Source organism: Mustela erminea, chromosome 13, assembly GCF_009829155.1.
Source record: "Mustela erminea isolate mMusErm1 chromosome 13, mMusErm1.Pri, whole genome shotgun sequence".
NCBI lineage: Eukaryota > Metazoa > Chordata > Mammalia > Carnivora > Mustelidae > Mustela > Mustela erminea.
The window spans coordinates 25,162,216-25,180,787 of record NC_045626.1 but is presented as its reverse complement, the minus strand read 5'-3'; the positions used below and the strand labels follow the sequence as shown (position 1 = coordinate 25,180,787).

At 53.5% G+C, this 18,572-nt stretch overlaps 1 protein-coding gene across 6 annotated transcripts in view; it reads left to right on the top strand.

The window, feature by feature from the left end:
* CTIF (cap binding complex dependent translation initiation factor) overlaps positions 1-18,572 on the top strand; it is a 281,960-nt gene that overhangs the window by 140,719 nt on the left and 122,669 nt on the right. For all 6 annotated transcript variants that reach the window (XM_032311400.1, XM_032311401.1, XM_032311399.1 and 3 more), the window contains one exon: positions 12,727-12,803. In XM_032311400.1, the coding sequence (XP_032167291.1) occupies positions 12,727-12,803 (77 nt within the window). The remainder of the gene's footprint in view (positions 1-12,726; positions 12,804-18,572) is intronic.

Genomic DNA, 18,572 nt, shown 5'->3' with positions numbered 1-18,572 from the left:
GGGTGAACTCTTGGTACCGCCTCCCTGGCTCTTGTTCCTTGTGTGACTTCTCCAGACCATGTTCATCCCCTGTTGGGTCCTGACCCCTCTCAGCCTGTCTGGCCTCAGCTCTGTAGACCGAGAATACTCTTGGACCCTCCTCTTTGCAGGCTGATCTGGGCACAAGCACCTCCCATGTGGGTTGAGTAAACATGTATTCAAAGACTGGCCAGGTGTGTGCCCATGTGTCCTGTCTTTGGACTTCCAGCACCTCGTTTAATCCTCACAAGGGAAGGTTTGCTTAAGTTCTCCGTTTTAGAGCAGAGGAGACCACGGCCTAGAGAAGGGAAGGGAGCAGACCTACGGCCTGGCCCGACTGGCCTCTGGCCTTGCACTCAGGATGGACTTGGCAGAAGTGGGATGCTTGTTACAACCTAGGGGGCCTGTGGAGTCAAGTGGTGGGCACCAAACATCCACAGTGTCATTGTCACTGTGCAGGCCAGCGAACAGCCACCTTGGTTCTCAGAGGGCTTACAGTCTAACCGAAGACTGGGGGGATCCGGGTCTTCAGATCTCCTGTATTTAATGGGAGGAGAGTTGCAGTGATGGATGGAGGGCTGAGGGAGCCGTGGAGCGTCATAACTGCTTACAATTAGGAGACATTCCTCGGCTGAGGGCCGTGATCTCTAAGCCCCGGGTCACCTGTGAATTCCACCGGCCCACAGAGAAAAGGGGGTGGCCCAACTCTGGTCCATCCAGAGCTGTCAGTCATCTTAACTTTTCATCCAACCAGTAATTATGGAGGACCACAGTATCTATCTCCGCGGGGCATGCAGAAGTGAAGGAAACACGGCCCCTCAACTCCTGAAATTTCAAAACGTGCTTGGGGAGATAAGCTAAGAAGCAACAACCTAGCTTATTTAGATACCAGGATGGAGCGCTAAGAAGTTTACCCAAGTGCCATGTGACCAAGTGGATCAATTCTCATGCGAACCAGGATTGGTTCTTTTATGGGCATTGATGCCAATGGCAAAGTTGGGACAGTATTGCAGGGGTAAACAGAAGTGGGGAAGATGTGGCAGGCAGAGGGAAAAGCCTGGTTCCAGAATGTGTGGTGCAAGGGTAAGGCAGCAGCTACATGGGGGGGGGGGGGGGGTAGGCACCCCTTAAAGCTCTGGGAAACAGTCTACCTCCAACCCCAGGGCAGGCACCTGGGTCTCCTGGCCCCCGGCCCAGGGCACCTTCTGATGCATTACCATAAACAGAAGCTTAAAGCCAGTCCTCAGGACTAGCATTGTGGGGTACAGATGGGGAGGTGGGGGATAGTGATTAACGCTTTTCCTCCAGATAGGCTTCTGATCTGACACAGGAGCACAGGCAGTGAGAGCAGAAAGAATTGCTTCCTCCACGGAAGTGATTTGGTTGGAAAAGCTGTGGTTCTGCCAGGAGTCCTGGCCATGCCCTTAAATCCTGGCCCTCGAGTCAGCCACCCAGGCCCACAGCCCCGAAGCCAATCCCAGGGGCCCAGCTGTGCACACTGACCTTCCTGGTTATGCCAGGGGTGCTCAGAGCCCGGAGCTGGGTGGCTCTGCAGGCCAGCTCTCCACTCCTACTAAAGGGCCACACTCTGGTCAATGTCGCCTTCTCAAAAAAGAAAGGAGGGAGGGAGCGGGGATCTCATCCTTGTAAACCTCATGGATAAAGGGCACAGCAAGTGCATCAGCTTTCCCTTCTGTTTCTGCAGCGGGGCCATCCGGCAGATGGGCGCTGCCCTTCTGACATACCCCACCTTGGGAGGGCTACAGGGAGGGCCTGGCGCTTGGCTGGGGAGGCATTTTGCTATGTTCCGGGGAGGCGGCACCAGTGTTTGGAGCTGCTGGCAGCGGAGGGCTGTGTGCTCGTAGGCCAATGGGTCCTCACCAAGCTAACTGCATCGTATCAGTGACCCAAAGAGGGCAGCACAGGGCCCAAGATGGGGAGGGACGGTCAGTGAGCAAATGACCAAAAAAAAGACAAAAACCTGCATTTGCTTCCAAAATAAAACCAAGCAAAAACTGATGGTGGCTTGATTAAATACATGAGCAGGAAGGGAAAAGGCTTGGATTACATGAGTACTTGCCTTTCACACCCTGGAGGGAGTGATCACTGCTGTGGTCCATGACCTAGGCCGACACAGGTAAGCCAGAGGTCTTCCCACGGCCCTTCGGCAAAAGGAGAAAAATGCTAAGTTCACAGTTTTCTTGGAGACTGAGGTCAGGTGAAAATGATCACATCTGTGCGGAATCGTTCTTGAGAACCTCTTAAATGGCCTGTGAACTTGAGAACACTTGGTCCGGAGTATGTACCCTGGGTGATAATTGTGTACATATAAATGTATCCTGTGTGGTCTGCTACAAAGAGGGCATGAGCCCCATAGGGTATTTTCATTTTATTTCTAAGTACATGTGGGTGAACTTGAGCAAGGTAGGCAAGCACCTGCCTGGGACCCTGTGTAAAAGGCCGTCTGTAGGGTGGCGTCATACTTTGCACACAGCGGAGGCTGATCCGAGTAGAGGACCACCTTCTATTTAAAGTCCTGTCCTTTGTGAAATGAAGGTTATGGTAGATGGAACATCCTCAGGCAGAGGGAAACGTAACAACTCCCCATTTTTAAATTTAAATTTTACCGGTCTATAAAATTGAAAAGGCTGGGAACTACTAATCTAGGCCTACTACTTTATTTAAATCAAAGAAACTCTTAAGCTTTGTATGTTGAAGACTAAACAGAAGGAGAGTCAACTCTTCCATTTCTTTTCTCCCATAGTGAACATCAGTCTCAGTTTTGGCTCTGTCTCCGTCTGTCCACCTAGTCATTCTGGCTGGGCTCCAATGTCACTTTCTTAGACCTTTTCCTGTCCTCTGGTCGAAAAGCATTGTCTTCTTCTTCATTTTTGTTGTTTCTTTTTGTTCCAGTTCACCGGTCTCTGTTTAAGTGATCTTTTTCTTTTTAGCTCCATCTTGTTGGCTGTCCCCTTCCCCTTGCGGGATGGAAGCCCTGATCAGTCCACTGCTGGGTTCGCGGGAGTGTCGCAGGAGTGAATGAAAGCCCAGTGGTTCCTGAGGGAGGGGCTGCATTTTGGCCTCTCGCTCCCAGCCCCAGTGCCAGTGCTACCCTTGCAGGTGCTCCACAGCCTGAGCATAGAAGCCAGCCCCTCCACGCCCTCTCCCTGCACCTGCTCCTCGTCTCATGTGGCTTGACCTCTTCAGTGGCCTGCGAGCTGCCCGCTGCCCTCTGGCCTGGCCAGGCTGACCTGACTCGGTGTTTCACTCACGACTTCTCTTGTGAGAGGTGGGCGTTGACTGGCTACATGGAGGAGGCTGAGGCTGCAGCAAGCTGCACTCCTGTCCCCTGAGAATGTTCTGGACACAGCCAGGGGGCTCAGGAAGCGGTTGGTGAGGGGACCCTGGTGCCCACATTCTAGGATGGTGTCCCTGGGGGTTTGAGCTGCTGCTTCCTGGCAGGTGCATGAGGGACATGGGTGGAAATACTGAGGAGGCCTCAGGGGTGGGGGGCTTCCTGGCATAAGGATTTGGGGTACAGATGGTGACATCTCACTAGCACAGACTGTGCCAAAGAAAAGAAGAGGGTGAGGGGCATCTCAGCACCACTGCTAGAGGTCATTTGGTCAGGAGATCCCGCCACACGGCCCGCAGGTGCCCTCATACTTACTGACCCCTGACTACTCCCAGTTTGTGTACTGAGCTGTACCAGAGATCATTCAGGAGAAGCAAGAGCAAAGCCATTAATTAACGCCTGCTTCCTGGCAACCTGCACCAAGGCCGCCATCTTTCTTAGTCTGCTTCCGGTAACTCTGAGGGTAGCCTCAGGCACCCCTTCCTCCGGGAGGTCCTTGTTCCATTCCATTTCTTGCATCTCTTCCAGCCTTTGGTCTGCCATGGCTTGAAGGCGGTAGCTTTTTCAGTTTATCAGGCCTCCCGGGACCCTCAGTAAATGTCCCTCATCAGGAGAGTGGAGAGCACATGTCTGTCCCAGTTGCATCGGCATGGCTGCTGCCATGTCAGTGAGCCCCGGGAATACCACTGTGCATCCAGGATGGCCCCTGGGCTCACTTGCACAATGGAAGGCTGACAATGGTCATGGAAAATCCGGCCCCTCGGCAACAGGTTCCTTTACATTTTACACCATAGAATGCAGAAAGAATGTTCTAACATTGTTCTGTTGTTTCTCAGTTTCTGTTCATGTTCTCACCCATTTTTTCTCTTCATTCAGAAATTGTCAAGCAAATGCCATTTGTATTTGCAATTGCCCAGCGGATTCTTCCTGACGTGGGTTCCAGTGGGAAGGGGCGGGGGTGGTCATGTTTGCTTCCCATGACTTCATGGATATAATGAGATCTCATGCCAGACTGCTTAGGACTTCTTTGGTTATGAATGATAGAAACCCACCTCAAAATATCTGAAAGATAAAAAGGGGAAGTTTATTGGCTCACAAAATCAAAGGAAGTCATGACTAAAGAGGCAATTATTTTCATCTTCATTTTCCACCAGGAGGCACCCGGTGTGGCAACAGAGCCGGGATCCAGGTTGTGTGATGGGTGTGTGAGACATCAGTCAGGACTCCTTTGGTTTTTATGGTGAGAAACCCAACTTGAAGGAAAAGGGAGGGGTGGGTTCCCCATGAGGGCTCGCTTCCCCACGGCAGCGAGCTAGTCTCTGTGACTGCCCTACCATGCAGCACAGACCCCCAGATGATGATGAAGATCATGGGCTCAGCCTGAAGACTGACACAGGCAAAATGTTCACGGGCAATTCTGGGGGGTCCCAGAGAACCTAAGTTCAGCTCTTCCTCTAGAAGAATGTCCAGTTCTCTTGGAGCCAGCAACAATAGGCAAGCAACAGCACTTTTTCAGAGTGAGTGGAATCTAGGGTCTGCGTTCCAGGGTGTGAGTGGAATTGTAAGCAGGGGGCAATGCTGGTGGTTCAGCCTCTCGGTCTCATCCCTGTCTACATTTATCTGTGTTTTTTACACGGGGGCTCCACCTAAGGTCTTGTTTTTTTTTATTCTTTTATTTTTTTTAAAGTCTCTACTGCTTGAAAAAATAAATTAAAAGAAAATAAAACCACAAATTTGAACACAGGGAAGCCTGTCTGCCCCTCACCTTTCTTTCTAGAACAGGTCAGCCTCTCTGAATAGCTGTGCAGCCTAGAGATTCCAGGAATTTTAGAAACATTACCTGTTTATTTCACTGGACGTGACCCACACATCCTGCCCACGTGCCCACAGTGAGACCTTGGTAGGATAACTTCTTAGAAGCTTTGAAAAAACATGACTCCCCGCAGGAGGAAGCCTCTGCTATTGAGACAAGCTCATTGTCAGGGAGCTGTACATGGCATTTTTATGGCTCATTAAGTTGCCAAGTGCTGTGGCTGCTTTGTACTGTTCACCCTTGGGATATCTCCCCAAGTTGGGCTGGAGATGGGGGAGCCTGGGGAGGCCTGAGCCAGCTTGGCCAGAGGTTCTGTCCTGCCTCTTCAGGGCCCCAGCTCCCTTGGCTTGCCCAGTGGGCACAGCAGAACCAATATCCTGTCTGTCTTCTGTCAGACTACTGATAAGGCCCTCTACCTGAATCTTCTGGTATCTTCTGGAGAGAAGGAACCTTTAGTTCCCATGTACTTCTTGCGAGCGACAGGAGCCTAGTGGGGCCGATCAACATGCATGCTCAGGAAGGAGAGGAGAGGGATCGTGGTCTCCAAGAGGTCCAGGTGGAGAGTTGACATCCAGGTGTGTCACTGGACAGAGCAGAGTGGGAGCGCACGCCTACCTCGTCAGAAAAGTGGTGAAGATGCCTCACCACGTGAAACCCGCCCCCAGCTCCCCTGCTTCCCAGTAAAGGCCACACAGTGCTGTTTGTCCGGATCTTCTGCGATCTGGGGGACGCTTTACACACTAGGAGGAAGACTCTTGTATTGGTGTAATCCTCTCCCTCTGCAAAGCGCTGAAGTGTGAGCAGAAGATAACAGACATGTGAGACAGTTCGGCTTGGATGATTTCTATCAGGCTCAGGTCTGGGATTAGTAGACACAGGTCAAAGGTCACAGGAAAATCTCCCTGAGGGGAAAGTGGGTACGGGGTTCCACGAAGTGTGTATGTCTTTCCAGCTTCCCTGCCTTTCCCATCTTGCTGGTCCCTGCAGGTGTGCCCAATCGTGGGGCTGGGCCAGAAGGTGGGGGAACCCTGCCTACTTTGGGGATTTGGGTCTCCTCAGACAAATCAAAAGCACTGGGAAGTAGGGGACTGGGCAGGGTCTCAGGCTGTTGGTTGGATGAGGGACCAGAAGACCCCAACACAGAGCCTGGTCCTCCACCCCTAGAGCTGCATGACCCTATGCGTTATGGCCCCAAAGGCCTGGAGTGGACAGGTGTGGGGTTAGTAGCACTTGCCCACTAGGGAGTATCTGATGGCCTTAGGACCACCCATATCAGACAGGGCCCTGGAGAACCGCATGAAAGGAGCAAGCTGCACCTGTGGAGGGAGCACATGGGGAGACCCTGAGGCCAGCCTCGTGCTGTGAGCCTATAGCTGGGACCATGCTGTAGGATCTGGTTGGGAGAGCCAGGAGCGTCCTCATGTTCTAGGTCCACCATCACAAAGTACCACCAACCGGGGGACTCAAAGAACAGACATTGACTGTCCCCCAGTTCTGGATCTAGAAGTCTGGGATGGAGGGGTCTATAGGGCCAGTGTTTTTTCTGAAGACTCTGGAGAAGAATCCTTTCTTGCCGCTAGCTTCTGGTGGCTGCCAGAATTCTTTGTGTCCTTTGGTTCAAGCTTGTGTTGGTCCAACACGCTGGTGTCTTCTCATCGCCTTCTCCCTCTGTGTCTCCAGTTTCTCTGTAGCTAAATTTCTTTCTTCTTCTAAGGACACCAGGCATTGGGTTTAGGGCCTGCTCTCCTCCAGTATGAACCCATCTCCACTGGATCCTATTTGCAAAGACCCTATTTCCAAACAAGGTCATGTTCACAGCTCTGCAGGGTAGGACTCCAACTAATCTTATTGAGGCACAGAAATGTACCTGTTCCAGGAGGTGAAGAGGACAACAGAGATGGCCCCAAACTGGACACTGTCAGGAGCACCAGTGTTGGCCCTCAGGATGCTCTGGTCCTTCCCTGTCTGCCCACAGCACCAAGTACATCTCCACACACTCCCGTGACACTCGTGTCATTGGCCAGCAGTTGGAGGCAGTAACACACCTTCTCATGAGCATCTCTCAAGCTCTTTAGGACTCAGCCCAGGTACCAGCTCTGTGGCGAGGGCTTCTCTGATCCTTCTCCTAAGGAGGGTCCTCATTTCTTCTTTGGCTGCCCAAGGCATCTCTGTTCAGTGTCTCCATGGCCCGTGGCATCCATCAGCTTACTCTTTTGTGTTCCCTGACCTCCAGGGCTGGAGCTGGGTCTGTTCGTTCTGGTTTTCTCCCTCTGAGGCACCTGGCACAGGGGAGGCCTTTAGCGCTGGCTGCGTGAGAAAGGACCACGGATGGACGTACGGGTGGGTAGGTAGATGGACGGAGGCGGAGTAACAGGAGTCTCCCCTGACCATCCCCACCCCCGCTGGTGCATCCCCTTGCCAGCCTGCTCTGCTCGGTAGCGTTTTCGTCAATTATCACAGCATCTGCTTATCTGACCGTTGTCTCTCTGCTTTCGCTAGAATGTGTGCTCTGTACAAACAAGCGTTTTGCCTATTTCTGTTTTACTACTGTATGCGCGGTGCCTAACATGGCCATTTTTATAGGTCAAGGTGAATGGAAGAGCGGGTGGGTTGTGGGGGGGGGTGGGAGTGGGGAGCCTAGCGGGAGCGTGTCACTGTGATCACAGAGTCAGTGGGTCGCAGAGCCGCCCGAGCAGAGCCATCTCTGTGCAGGCTCCTTGCTCGGGGAGCTCGTTGGCCCTCGCTCACGACACTCTTCCTCCAGGGACAAGGCCCTTGCACTCCCAGCCTGGGGCCTGCAGCTCTGCTGGGCTTGCCTTTACTGCGCAGAAATACCGCCCCGGGTTGTGAGGACCCGCCTCAGCCTGCCCTGGGATGGGCGGACTTCACATAACGTGTTTCTGCAACTGGAGCCATCAGGGACTGGCCCGCAGAGCTGCGTCTTAACGTTGCTGACCTCCGAGTCGGGGGTGTGTGTGTGTGTGTGTGTGTGTGTTGCACGTGTATTCAGCCAGTGCAGCATGCGGAAGGAGTATTACCTTCCCTCTGTCCCTGGAGAGGCTTGGTTTATATAATCTACTTGTCTCCCAGGTCCATTTAGTGAGCAAAAGTGGTCAGAGGTTGGGGGTGAGGGGTAGACTGCAGCCAGGTCTCAGAGGGCCGGGAAGAAGGGTTCTGAGCGGAGAAGTGGAAGAAGACCAGGCATCGCCGGGGGTGGTTGCCGGGGGTGGTCCAGCATAGCGCTCTGTGACGGAAGACTGCGGAGACCCGCCAGGCAGCTGGTAAACCAGAAGGCCGGTGCTCTCATTTATGGAGGTGTGGGCACCCTCCCTCCTGGACCGACATTACCTGGACTGACATCCATAGGGACCTCTTTCAAAGCATGGAGTGGAAGAATTTGTTAAGCAAAGAATTACAGCAAAGGCCACTCTCTGCTCTTAGAGGGTAATTCCAACAAGCCTGATAAATTTCTCATTCTCCACTTGAGGGATAGATTCTAAAAAGCAGGGAGGGATCTCTGGTGTAAAGCCAAAGCCCCATCTCCCCTGGCCAGGCCTGGAGATACCAGTGCACACTCCTTTCTGGATTCTCATTAGTCGCACTGGTCATTGGGTGCCTCTTGCCTAGGATGTGCCGCCCTTTGCCACCCTGGCTTATGTAAAATATTTTAGGGCTGCAGCTTCCTGGAGAGTGATTGAGTGAGAAAGGAACACATTCCTTTGAGGCTGGATCTTCTTTCTTCTTTCTTTTAACACTTGGGGTTCCCTCTACCCAGAATATACTGCCCCCGGATTTTCTTCCCACCTTTTTAAATTGAGACGTGATTCACGTTACCCTGAAACTCACCCTTTTGAGGCATATGGTTAGTTGTTTTTTAGTATATTCACAAGGTCGTGCAACCATCTAATTCCAGACTATTTCCCTCACCCAAAAAGAAACCCAGTACTCATTATCAGTCACGCCCCTCCTCCTCCCTCTCCCCAGCCCCCGCCCACCACTCATCTGCTTTCAGTCTGTAGATGTGCCTATTCTGGACATTTCGTAAAGATGAGATTGTACAGTGCGTAGTCTTCGGTGGCTAGCTTCTTTGCCGGAGCTCAATGATTCTAAGGTTCACCCACACATCAACACATGTATCAGAACTTCCTTCTTTTTAGGGATACCTTGTGGCTCTGCTGGTTAAGCGGCAAACTCTTGGTTTCAGCTCAGGTTGTGATCTCAGGGTCATGGGATCGAGCCCCACATTGGGCTCTAGCTCAACAGGTCTCTGCTTAAGGATTCTCTCTCTCCATTTCCCACCAGTCTCTCTCAATCTCTCTCTCTCTCTCTCTCAAATAAATAAATAAATCTTAAAAAAAAGAAAAGAATTTCTTCCATAGCCATATAATATTCCATTGTATGGACATACCACATTTTCTTATACAGCTGTCGGTTAGCAGACCCTCGGGGTGTTTCCAGTCACAGCTGTTGTGAGTGAATGAATGATGTTGAGGTGAACATTCGTGTGCAGAGTAAAGAACTTCTGCCAACGCAGATCAGCAGGCAGCTAGCCTGATGGCAGAGGTGTGACTGAGCACAGATTTCCTCTTTCTTCATCGGCTGGCCTCGTCTTTGCCCCTGTTGACACCCAGTCACCCTCGTCTTCGAAGGAGCGCAGGCAGTATCCTGAGTTGCATGTGTCCCTTGGTGTCGACCACCTGCCTGAGAAGCAGAGTGGATGATGGCAGAAGGCCCTCCAGGGAAGCCAGTGTGAATCGTGTGCCCGTCTCCTGCAGGAGCCCCTGAAAGTCGTATGCAAGGCACTTACTCATTCGTTCACCCAGTCCAAGTGGTCTTGAGGGTCCTCCAGCACCCGGGCCTGGATTGCTCCTGGGGAGGGAGGGCCTCAGAAGTGCAAGACTTTGTCCTTTGTCACTTCTTTAACAGATTTCTGGCCTCGCCGGTGAGGTCTGCCAGCCTCGGGCCAAAGAAGGCACAGGCCGAACTTCTGCCTTCCTTTCCCAACTCCGCAGCTGGGTCTCCAGCCCTCTGCTCATCCCTCATCCCTTCCCTAACCTGAGCTCCCCCATCGCCGGGCAAACCACCTCAGTCTCTGTGCCAGGACTGGGGGCTCCACGAGGAGAGGGACCAGTGCAGCCTGGCCGGTTTGGGCCCACCCGGCCCTGAGCTGAGTGTCAGGACGATGGGGAAGATGATGAAGGTGAGGGAGATGGAGAAACCCCCGGAGAGACCTACGGAGGCTTGCTCCATACCAGGCCCTAGACTACGTTCTTTTCAACCCTCATCAGCTCAGCTAACCCTCACCGGGACCCGAGGAGGCTGATGCTCTTATGACAGATGTGCAAACCGAGAGCTGTCGAGGGGAGATTAGCTATCGAGGTCACAAGATCATCGAAAGGGAGAGCCGGGAGCTGGCTGCTCCCCGTACAGCTGCAGAGCCCATGCTTAGACTACTGTGACCTCGTCTACGTGTGCACACATATATATTGATTTGGGGGGGGAGATAGATGGATGGACACTTCATTAGAAGCCCTGAGTGGCCGGCAGGTCCCCTGGGCCACACTGAGTTCGGGGAGAGCTAGGACTGCAACTGCGTTGGAGTCCCGAGGGCGGCTGCCTCCTGCTACCGTGCATGGAAAATGAGGACAGGGTGCAGGGCAGAGCCCCGGACTCTGAAGCCCCGACAAGGGCGGCCGCATGTCCCGGGCTCGTGGAAGGCCCAGGGCTGCGGACAGCTCCGTCTGCCCGGCCCGAGGTGAGGTCCCAGTCCAGGCCGCCAGCTTGAAAGGGAGCCTCAGCTTCCTTCCATTGTCTGCGTGGGGCACACCCAGTGTGTTCCTGCGGTGACCCGAGGCCCGGAGGGAGGGAAGGGGCCAGCCCAGAGCTGGGTCAGGATGGGAGAGGGGAAATGAGAGGGGAAGACGTGGTGTTTTTCCTTGTTTGTGTTTTGTATTAAAGAAAAGCAAATAATATCCTTTGAGAAAACCATTAAACAAAGCACATCCTAAGGCTGCAGAGGCCCATTGTGGCTGTCTGGAACCCGGGGTTCATTCATGACTTTTCGGCCAGATTATTGGAGGCGAGGGACAGGGTAGGAGGCAGGGGGTGTTATAACAATGAATGTTGAGATGTACATCCCCTCCCTGGACTCCGTAGGAGGTTAGGCCGTGATGCATCCATAATGCTAGAGTCCCCTGTCCTCCTGAGCCTGTTGCCTGTTGTCCTCCTACTGCCCCACCCTGAGAAGCTCCTTGAGACTGGCCAGAGCTGTCAATATCCAGCCCACCTCGGTTGGTGGCTACACCCTGAGAAGGCAGCCTGATGGGACCCTCCATGGTGGAACCTGCAACTAGAGGGCTGGTACCATAGAGGATCTGGGCCTCAGTCTACCCATCTATAAAGTGCAGACGTTGGGCTAAAGGAATGCTCACTGACCGCTCTGCAGCACACTGGGCCCTGTCACTCCCTCTTACCCTGTACGTGTGAAGGGCCTCGTGGGCCACATGGGGGGTGACACTCCGGGTGTAGTCTGCATCAGACCTGTACACAGGTATCCCAGACCCAAGTCAGACTACCCCCTCCCCCCAGCCCTCCAGGCCCAGGTCCCCTCCACCACCCCCTGCCCACCCCCACCCCTACAGGGTGCCCATAATATGATGCCGGTGCTCACACCCATGTCCCACCGTGACACACTTTCCTGCTGGGGGGAGGGCGATGGTTAAGAACAGAGCTGACCATCAGCCCAGCTTCTGCAGATCATTCTGCCTGGGGCCTGGCATTGGCAGAATCAGCCCCCTGTTATAAGCAAAGGGTCCATCTTTAACCTTGACGTAGGTGTGTAGTTATTGTACCAATGGCAACGTACAAAAGACTGTTCTTGGGATTTTACCCAGTTTAAAGTTTAAAAAAGCATTGAAGTATTTCGCATTTCTCCTAAACACTCCCCAGGAGTATGAGGAATAAGGGTCTTGAGGCGGAATTGGACGGGCCATCCTGGACCAGGGTGAGGCAGCCGGCGTCCTAGCACACTGCATCTCCGTGACACTCGGGGTTTGCAAGGCACTGCATCTCCTTGATCCCCTCGACAGCCCAGAGAAGATCCTGACATCCCCAGTGTATCAGGAAGCATAGAGAAGTCATGAGCGTTCAAAGAGTAACTTGTCCTTGGTCATGCAGCCATGAATCCGGGATCTGGCCCCAACTCCGTCACTAATTCTCCGCGAAACTTTGAGCGTGTTCATTCACCCCTCTGGCCCTGAGCGTTGTCATCTGGAATTTGCATGACTGGATATAACACATTCTGAGGTCCCCTTTGTGTCCCTACTGTTCTTCAGTCCTGTAATTCCAGCCTCGTTGCCTGGTGGGAAATTGACTAACACAGTTTCCATTTCTCAGTCTGAATTTGGCGGTCAGAGTCTAGTCTTTCCAAACTCCTGATTTCCTTTTGGTCATAGACGTTATCATCAATAATTACGTTTAAGAAGGTCTTTGCTCTCTTTCACAAGTTACTCACGATCCCCCTTCCTCCCACACCACACAGGGCTACCACCCGATGCCCCACGAAGTGGAGATCGCCCACACGAAGAAGTTGTTCCGACGGAGGAGAAATGACCGGAGGTAGGAGAGACTCCGTCAAGAGCTTTGGGTTTTCTGTCCTTGGCCGGCCGTCTCTAGTTCCATTAGTTCTGACCTGGGTTTTGCTTTTCCCGGGGACCCACTGATACCCATGAGATGAAGCGATGGGGTCAGGTACCAGTTGGGAAGCGGGAGCCCCACTTCTCGGGGCTGGCCCAGGAAACAGATCCCTCCAGGAGACCAGGGACAGGGGGCTGGTTCCACAGCTCAGGAAGAGAAAGGCTCTTTCCATTTGCAGCAAGGATAGCAGTCCTCAAGGGACTAGGTCCCAGCTGACATGTGTTTTGAGACATGGCCTCCAGGAGGCTCTGAAGCTCATGATTCCAAGGGCATCTGTGTCTCCTGCTCTTCCCTAGTCACTGCAAGTCGTCACTGGTTGTGCTCGGCTCTGTGGTGACAGGCGACCCGCAGATCCGCAGCCATGCGTGCACCTGCTCTCCAGTGCCTGGAGGAGCAGAACCCAGGGTTTCCCCATAGTTCGGCGTGCTGGGTGATAGCAAGGGGCCAGAAAAAAGTGCCCCCGAGGCCGCTGGGGCTCGGAGTCCCAGGAAGACCTGCCTTTGTTCCCGGGGAAACTTTTGCGTGGAAAAATCTTCGTGGTAGATTACAAGTGGAAAACTCCAGGTACAGGCGATGTTTGTAGTCTGTGGACGTTTGTAGTAAAAGGGTTAGAGTAAGTTTTCTGTGTGGATATGCATCAATTATTTCTGGTTGGAAACATTAGAAAAAAGGAAGGAAGGGAAAGAGGCAGGAAAGAAGGAAAGAGAAAAAAGGCTTCTGCCCAGGGAATTAAAATGAGGCGTGTGCCTCTATAGGGAATCACTTCTTGGATCAAAGGGATGGCCTGTGGTTTTACCTTTAACGAACAGAATATTCTTAGAGAGTCTAGGCAACATCCCTTCCTTGCAAAGTGGAGGTGCCTGTTCTCCTCCTGCCCCCTTCAAATGAGGGCCATGGCTGACTAGGGTCCCTGGGCCTCCCCTCCACACAGGGGCCCTGAACAAGGCACGTTGGGTGCTGGCCACAGCTCAGGCCGCCTGGAGGACAGGTCCCCAGGACTCCGTACCATCAGCTGGTGGACTTAGCGGGTCAGAGGCCCTCCCAGGAGACAGGAACCACACCACTAACTAGGAGGAAGGCCATCCTGGCTTAGGAACCAGAAACACTAGGCTTGTTATGAAGCAGCAGGGAAAGGGGAAACTGAGCCAGGAGCGTTGGACCAAGCCATGACCGGAATCATTGACCAGAATGATTACTGTGTGGACCGCTTCAGTGCTGTGCTGCTTTGCCAAGATAATGCCTCGTTTCTGGGCTCCTAGAGGAGGGAAGAAGAAGGGAGCACATCTCTAAAAGGGGGATGGGGCTCTCGGGCGACTGGGGAAGAGGGAGAGTAGAGGCTGGGTGTCCCTCCTTCCCTGTCCCCCAGCCCGGTCCCGAGTCTGTGTCTGGAGGTGCGGGGAGTCCCCGAGCTTTGGAGGTACAGTCACCCCCTGACCCAGAAGCAGCGGCAGGCTGCTGCTCTCCTTCCAGGCCAGCCACACCTTGGCTCGTGGACCTGGCCGCCTGTCTAAGCGGGGCCGCCCCCCCCCCCCCGCCCCCGGACAGCGGTGGGCCTCCGGAAAGCAGCCGCTGCCCCAGGAATATAGGAAGAGGGGTGTGACAGGCACGCACGGGGAAGCTGACCTTCCGCCGGGCCACGCTCGTGTGAACGAATGCCCGCTTAGGTCAGCGCACCTCGCAGAGGATGTGGACCCGGGACAGGGTCCAAAGCGAGGCAATAAAGATGATTAAAGGGATGGAAAGTATGTCCCGGGAGGAGAGGCTAACGGGACGGGGCCAGGGCCAGGGAAGAGGAGGCTGCAGGGAAAGAACGGTCACGCCAATAAATTCGTGAAAGATTTACACGGAGGCTAAGAGCAGCTGCGTCACATTCAGAGGGACCCAGACCAGGGGCAGCCAGCCGGTAATGGAAGAAGACGGTGTTCAGCTAGACCCAAGATGGGCTCGGGGAAGAAACGGCTAGGTCGCTGAAGCTGGCCTGTGTGGTGCCTTGTAGCCTGGAGCAGGAAGTCTGCTTCCTATCCCCGCTCCGGCGGGAGGCCAGGCTGGGCGTGCCCTTGTTGCTTTTCGTTCCAATTGTTGAAGTCAGAGATGCATACCCTGGAATTAGACCCTGGATGTGAATTCGGCCTCCCCCATTCACTAACTCTGTGACCTGGGCAACTTGCTGCATGCCCCTATTTCCTCTTCTGTAAAGTGGGTCTATGAAGTGGGAGGCTTGAACGATCAAATCCTTCTAAGGCCCCTAGAAACGGGCTTAGTGCCGGCCTGTTCTTGAGTCCCAGGTACACAGAAAGCTCCAAAAGGTGAGGGGTGAGGAGATGGCTGCAGAGGGGCTGGGCTGTCCCCTGTGATCTCACTTAGGAGCCCAGGGAGCTTTGCCCTGCATTCCCTCCAGGGTCAACCACCCAGGCAGACAAGGCAGGAGGGCCCCTCTGCTCCCACACTCCAGGGGCTGCTCCCAGGGGCTCTGTGATTAAAGTTGAACTATGAATGTCTTCTCCTTGTTTTGCAGAAAAGGTTTAAGCTCCTCAACAGTTCCTAGGTTGTTGTCCTGGAAAATGTTCTGAAAACTTTTTGAACAGCTAGTAACCACTTCTTTCTTTTGGGAAATGACTCAAAGATATTTGCTGTTTTCAGGCAAAACGATGCATTTCGTGATAGCAAAGTACTGAGTATTTCAAGTACTCCTCAGAGAGCAGCAGCCTTGGGTGCTCTGTCCCCGGAGCCCTGCCGGCTGGAGGGGGCCCTACAGAGGTTCCCCTCCTGCCCCAATCTACCCACCCAGCAGGTGCAGACAGAGGAGGGGGCTCCCAGGGGGCAAAGTCATGGCCATGCTGCTGACCCACTGCCTGTGTTGAGTGAGTGCTCCCCTGCTGGGCTGAGACATTCTCTCCACCCCTCCCCACCCTGCTCCATTTTGCAGAGTGAGCAAACTGATGCAACGAACAGCCAGCAGTGCCTGTGTTCCCTGGGAAGCTGACTCTGGGTTGGAGAGGAGCAGGCAGGGCCCTTACTGAGGCACATCCTTTGGAACAATAGCTGTAGAGGGGAAGGGAAAGGAGCAGAGTAGGGCAGAAGGAGAAGCTGGGCTGCAGGCAGTCTGGCTGGGGAGTTCTGACCCTTCAGGGAGGTGACTTCAGAGCTGTCCCACGATGGAGTGAAGGAGCAGGTCTTTATGTCCTCACTGCCACAACCTTATGCCGGCAACTGTCATTGCCCAAGGCAGTTTCCATAGGGGCTGAGAGCTGGGGGGTGTCTGCCCCAGCACGTGCAGCCGCTGGTGGGGGGAGGAGTGCACAGTTCCTGAAAGGGAGACTGGGTGGTCCCTTACAACGAACACCCCAGTGGGAGTAGTACTTAACTCTCCTCCTGGGACTGATAGAGTGGTGCTCCATACTACATTATGGGCTCTGGAGCAGAGCAGGGAAGTGCCAGGCTTGGTCCCTGCTCTCCAGGGCCAGAGGTGTAGCTTGCACAACCTCTCTGGCTCCTGAAGCCACCAGAACGTGGTGTGTGACTGTGCAGCATCTGAGCGTTCAGAGAAAGGAGCCAGCAGGGGATGGCTGAGGAAGGCTTCCTGGAGGAGGTGGGCTTTGTACTAACCGTGAAAGAGGATTTGGAAGGGGGTTGGGAGGAGCGTGAAAGTTGCCACAGCTGGACAGGTGCGGGAACCAGGGATTCCTTTCACCCCCTAGAAGTCACCCCCCAAATCTCCCTAGGCACAGCCCTAGGTGCTGCTGCCACCACCCCAGCTGAACTAAGTGGAAGGGAAAAGCCAGAGTTCCTGATTCCTGATGGGCCCCAGCCCAGGGTGATACAAGCCCCTGTAGGGTGATACAAGCCCTGCCGGAGCCCAGCCTCTTAACAGAGCGGGGCCTCGAACATAGGCACGTTCCCTCCCACGCTGCCCTCACAGCTGGGGACACAGGAGAGCCGTTCTCCAGATTAATCTCTTTCATTAAGTGAGGTCTCAGAACGGTTCATTGGCTGCATGTGCAAAGCAGATTTGGAAGGAAGAAGGAAAGAATGCTGTGGTCATCCAGCTATGTGTCAGATGGTCCTGCTGGGTGAGGAGCAGGAGAGCGAGCTGTCCCCACACTTCTGCACGCCGCCCCTCCCTGGGTCCCCAGGTGGTGCGATCGGACCACATCCTGGACACTGTAGGGTGATTGGAGCCTCTGGCCACTCTTGCTGCCTCTGTCCTATGAATGACCATGACCGTGGCTCGGTGCCCTCTAATTGTGGAACCAATTAAGAATGTCATCCCTCCTTCCCTTCCTCTGCCAGCAGGTGCCCAAACCCTCCCTGGGTGCCAGGCTCTTTCCCTAGGGGCAGAGTGTCAGCCATCAGGTTTGATTTTGCAAGCTCTCTGTGACATCATCTGGGTCACTGATAAAAATGAACCACGACATCTGGAATTAGGGGTGATGGATATGCAACTTGGTAAATAAACTAAAAATCCTGAATTATGTCATTTAAGAGGGTAGATTTTGTTGTATGATTTACATATCAATTAAAAATTTTTTAATGGGTAAGTCCAGTCCCCAGACAGAGTGATGCGACAAACCCCTGGAAACATTCCTTGAATCTTGATGTCTGCAGGGTTCCCTAAATGTGTCAGGCAAGTGACCCTTTCAGAAAAGGCAGTCCGTTTGGTCTGGGTTCGTGTAAATCTGTGCTAGCCATTAGTGGTGACACTGTTTCTTTCGAATCATCTGTTTGGGACTCTCTGAGAGAAAGAATAATTGTATTTTTCTGGGCTTTTTGTTTTGTTTTGGTTTGGTTTTGGAAAATTGGAACTGTATGCACACGGCTACAGTCTCTAGCACTTCGTTCTCCAAGATTCCTCAGATGTGTTCCGGGGCCATTTGTGACCTTAGTGCAGAGTTCTCTTTTCCTGAACAAAACTGCTCCATCCCTTGGGCAAGAAGATGAAAACTCAGAGCCCCCGTCGTCTCCCACCATCCTGTCCTAGGTCCTGGGCGCCGTAGACTTGCTCCTCCGGGTCTGCCTTTCCTGAGCCAGCACTTGTCGCCTGACAGAAAGCAAACTTTTGTTTCAGCTGCCTCCTTAATTGTACATCATCTTCCTCAACAACCTTGTGCTCCTGCCCTCCTTCTCACTCAGAAGATGAAAATACAATTTAGGACCATCATCCGCCGTTGGTTGGCCCACTCTTTGTCCCGTCCTGATGACTACCCCACGCTTTGATGGTCATCGCTGGGTATGGGCAACCCCTCATTCCATTCCAGAATCACTTCATCCCTCCTTCTCCTCACTTCTAGGCTCAGGGGCGAGGACCCCAGGGATGCCCTCTGCCTCCTTAACCCCCTTCCTGTAAGCCACAGTTGCTTAGGGGAGCTTGCCACTCCCTTCAGCGCCACACATGACCCCTGCAGTTGTGGAGGTTTATCCTGTAAGGATGTAAGTCCCAGCTCTTGCCAACCAGGAATGGGTCAGGAGATAACCTCGTTCAGAACCCTAGGTTTAGCCATTGGCTCATTCACACACGTTGTTAAGTTAGCCCTTTTGGAAGGAGAGTCAGTCCGCATTACCACAGATTCCACATTTGCAAATTTGCCTACTTGCTAAAACACGTGTGTAACCCCCGAAATCGGTGTTCACAGTCCTTTCAAGGTCATTCATGGACATGCATGGGGCAGCGAGAAATTTGACTTGCCCAACAGG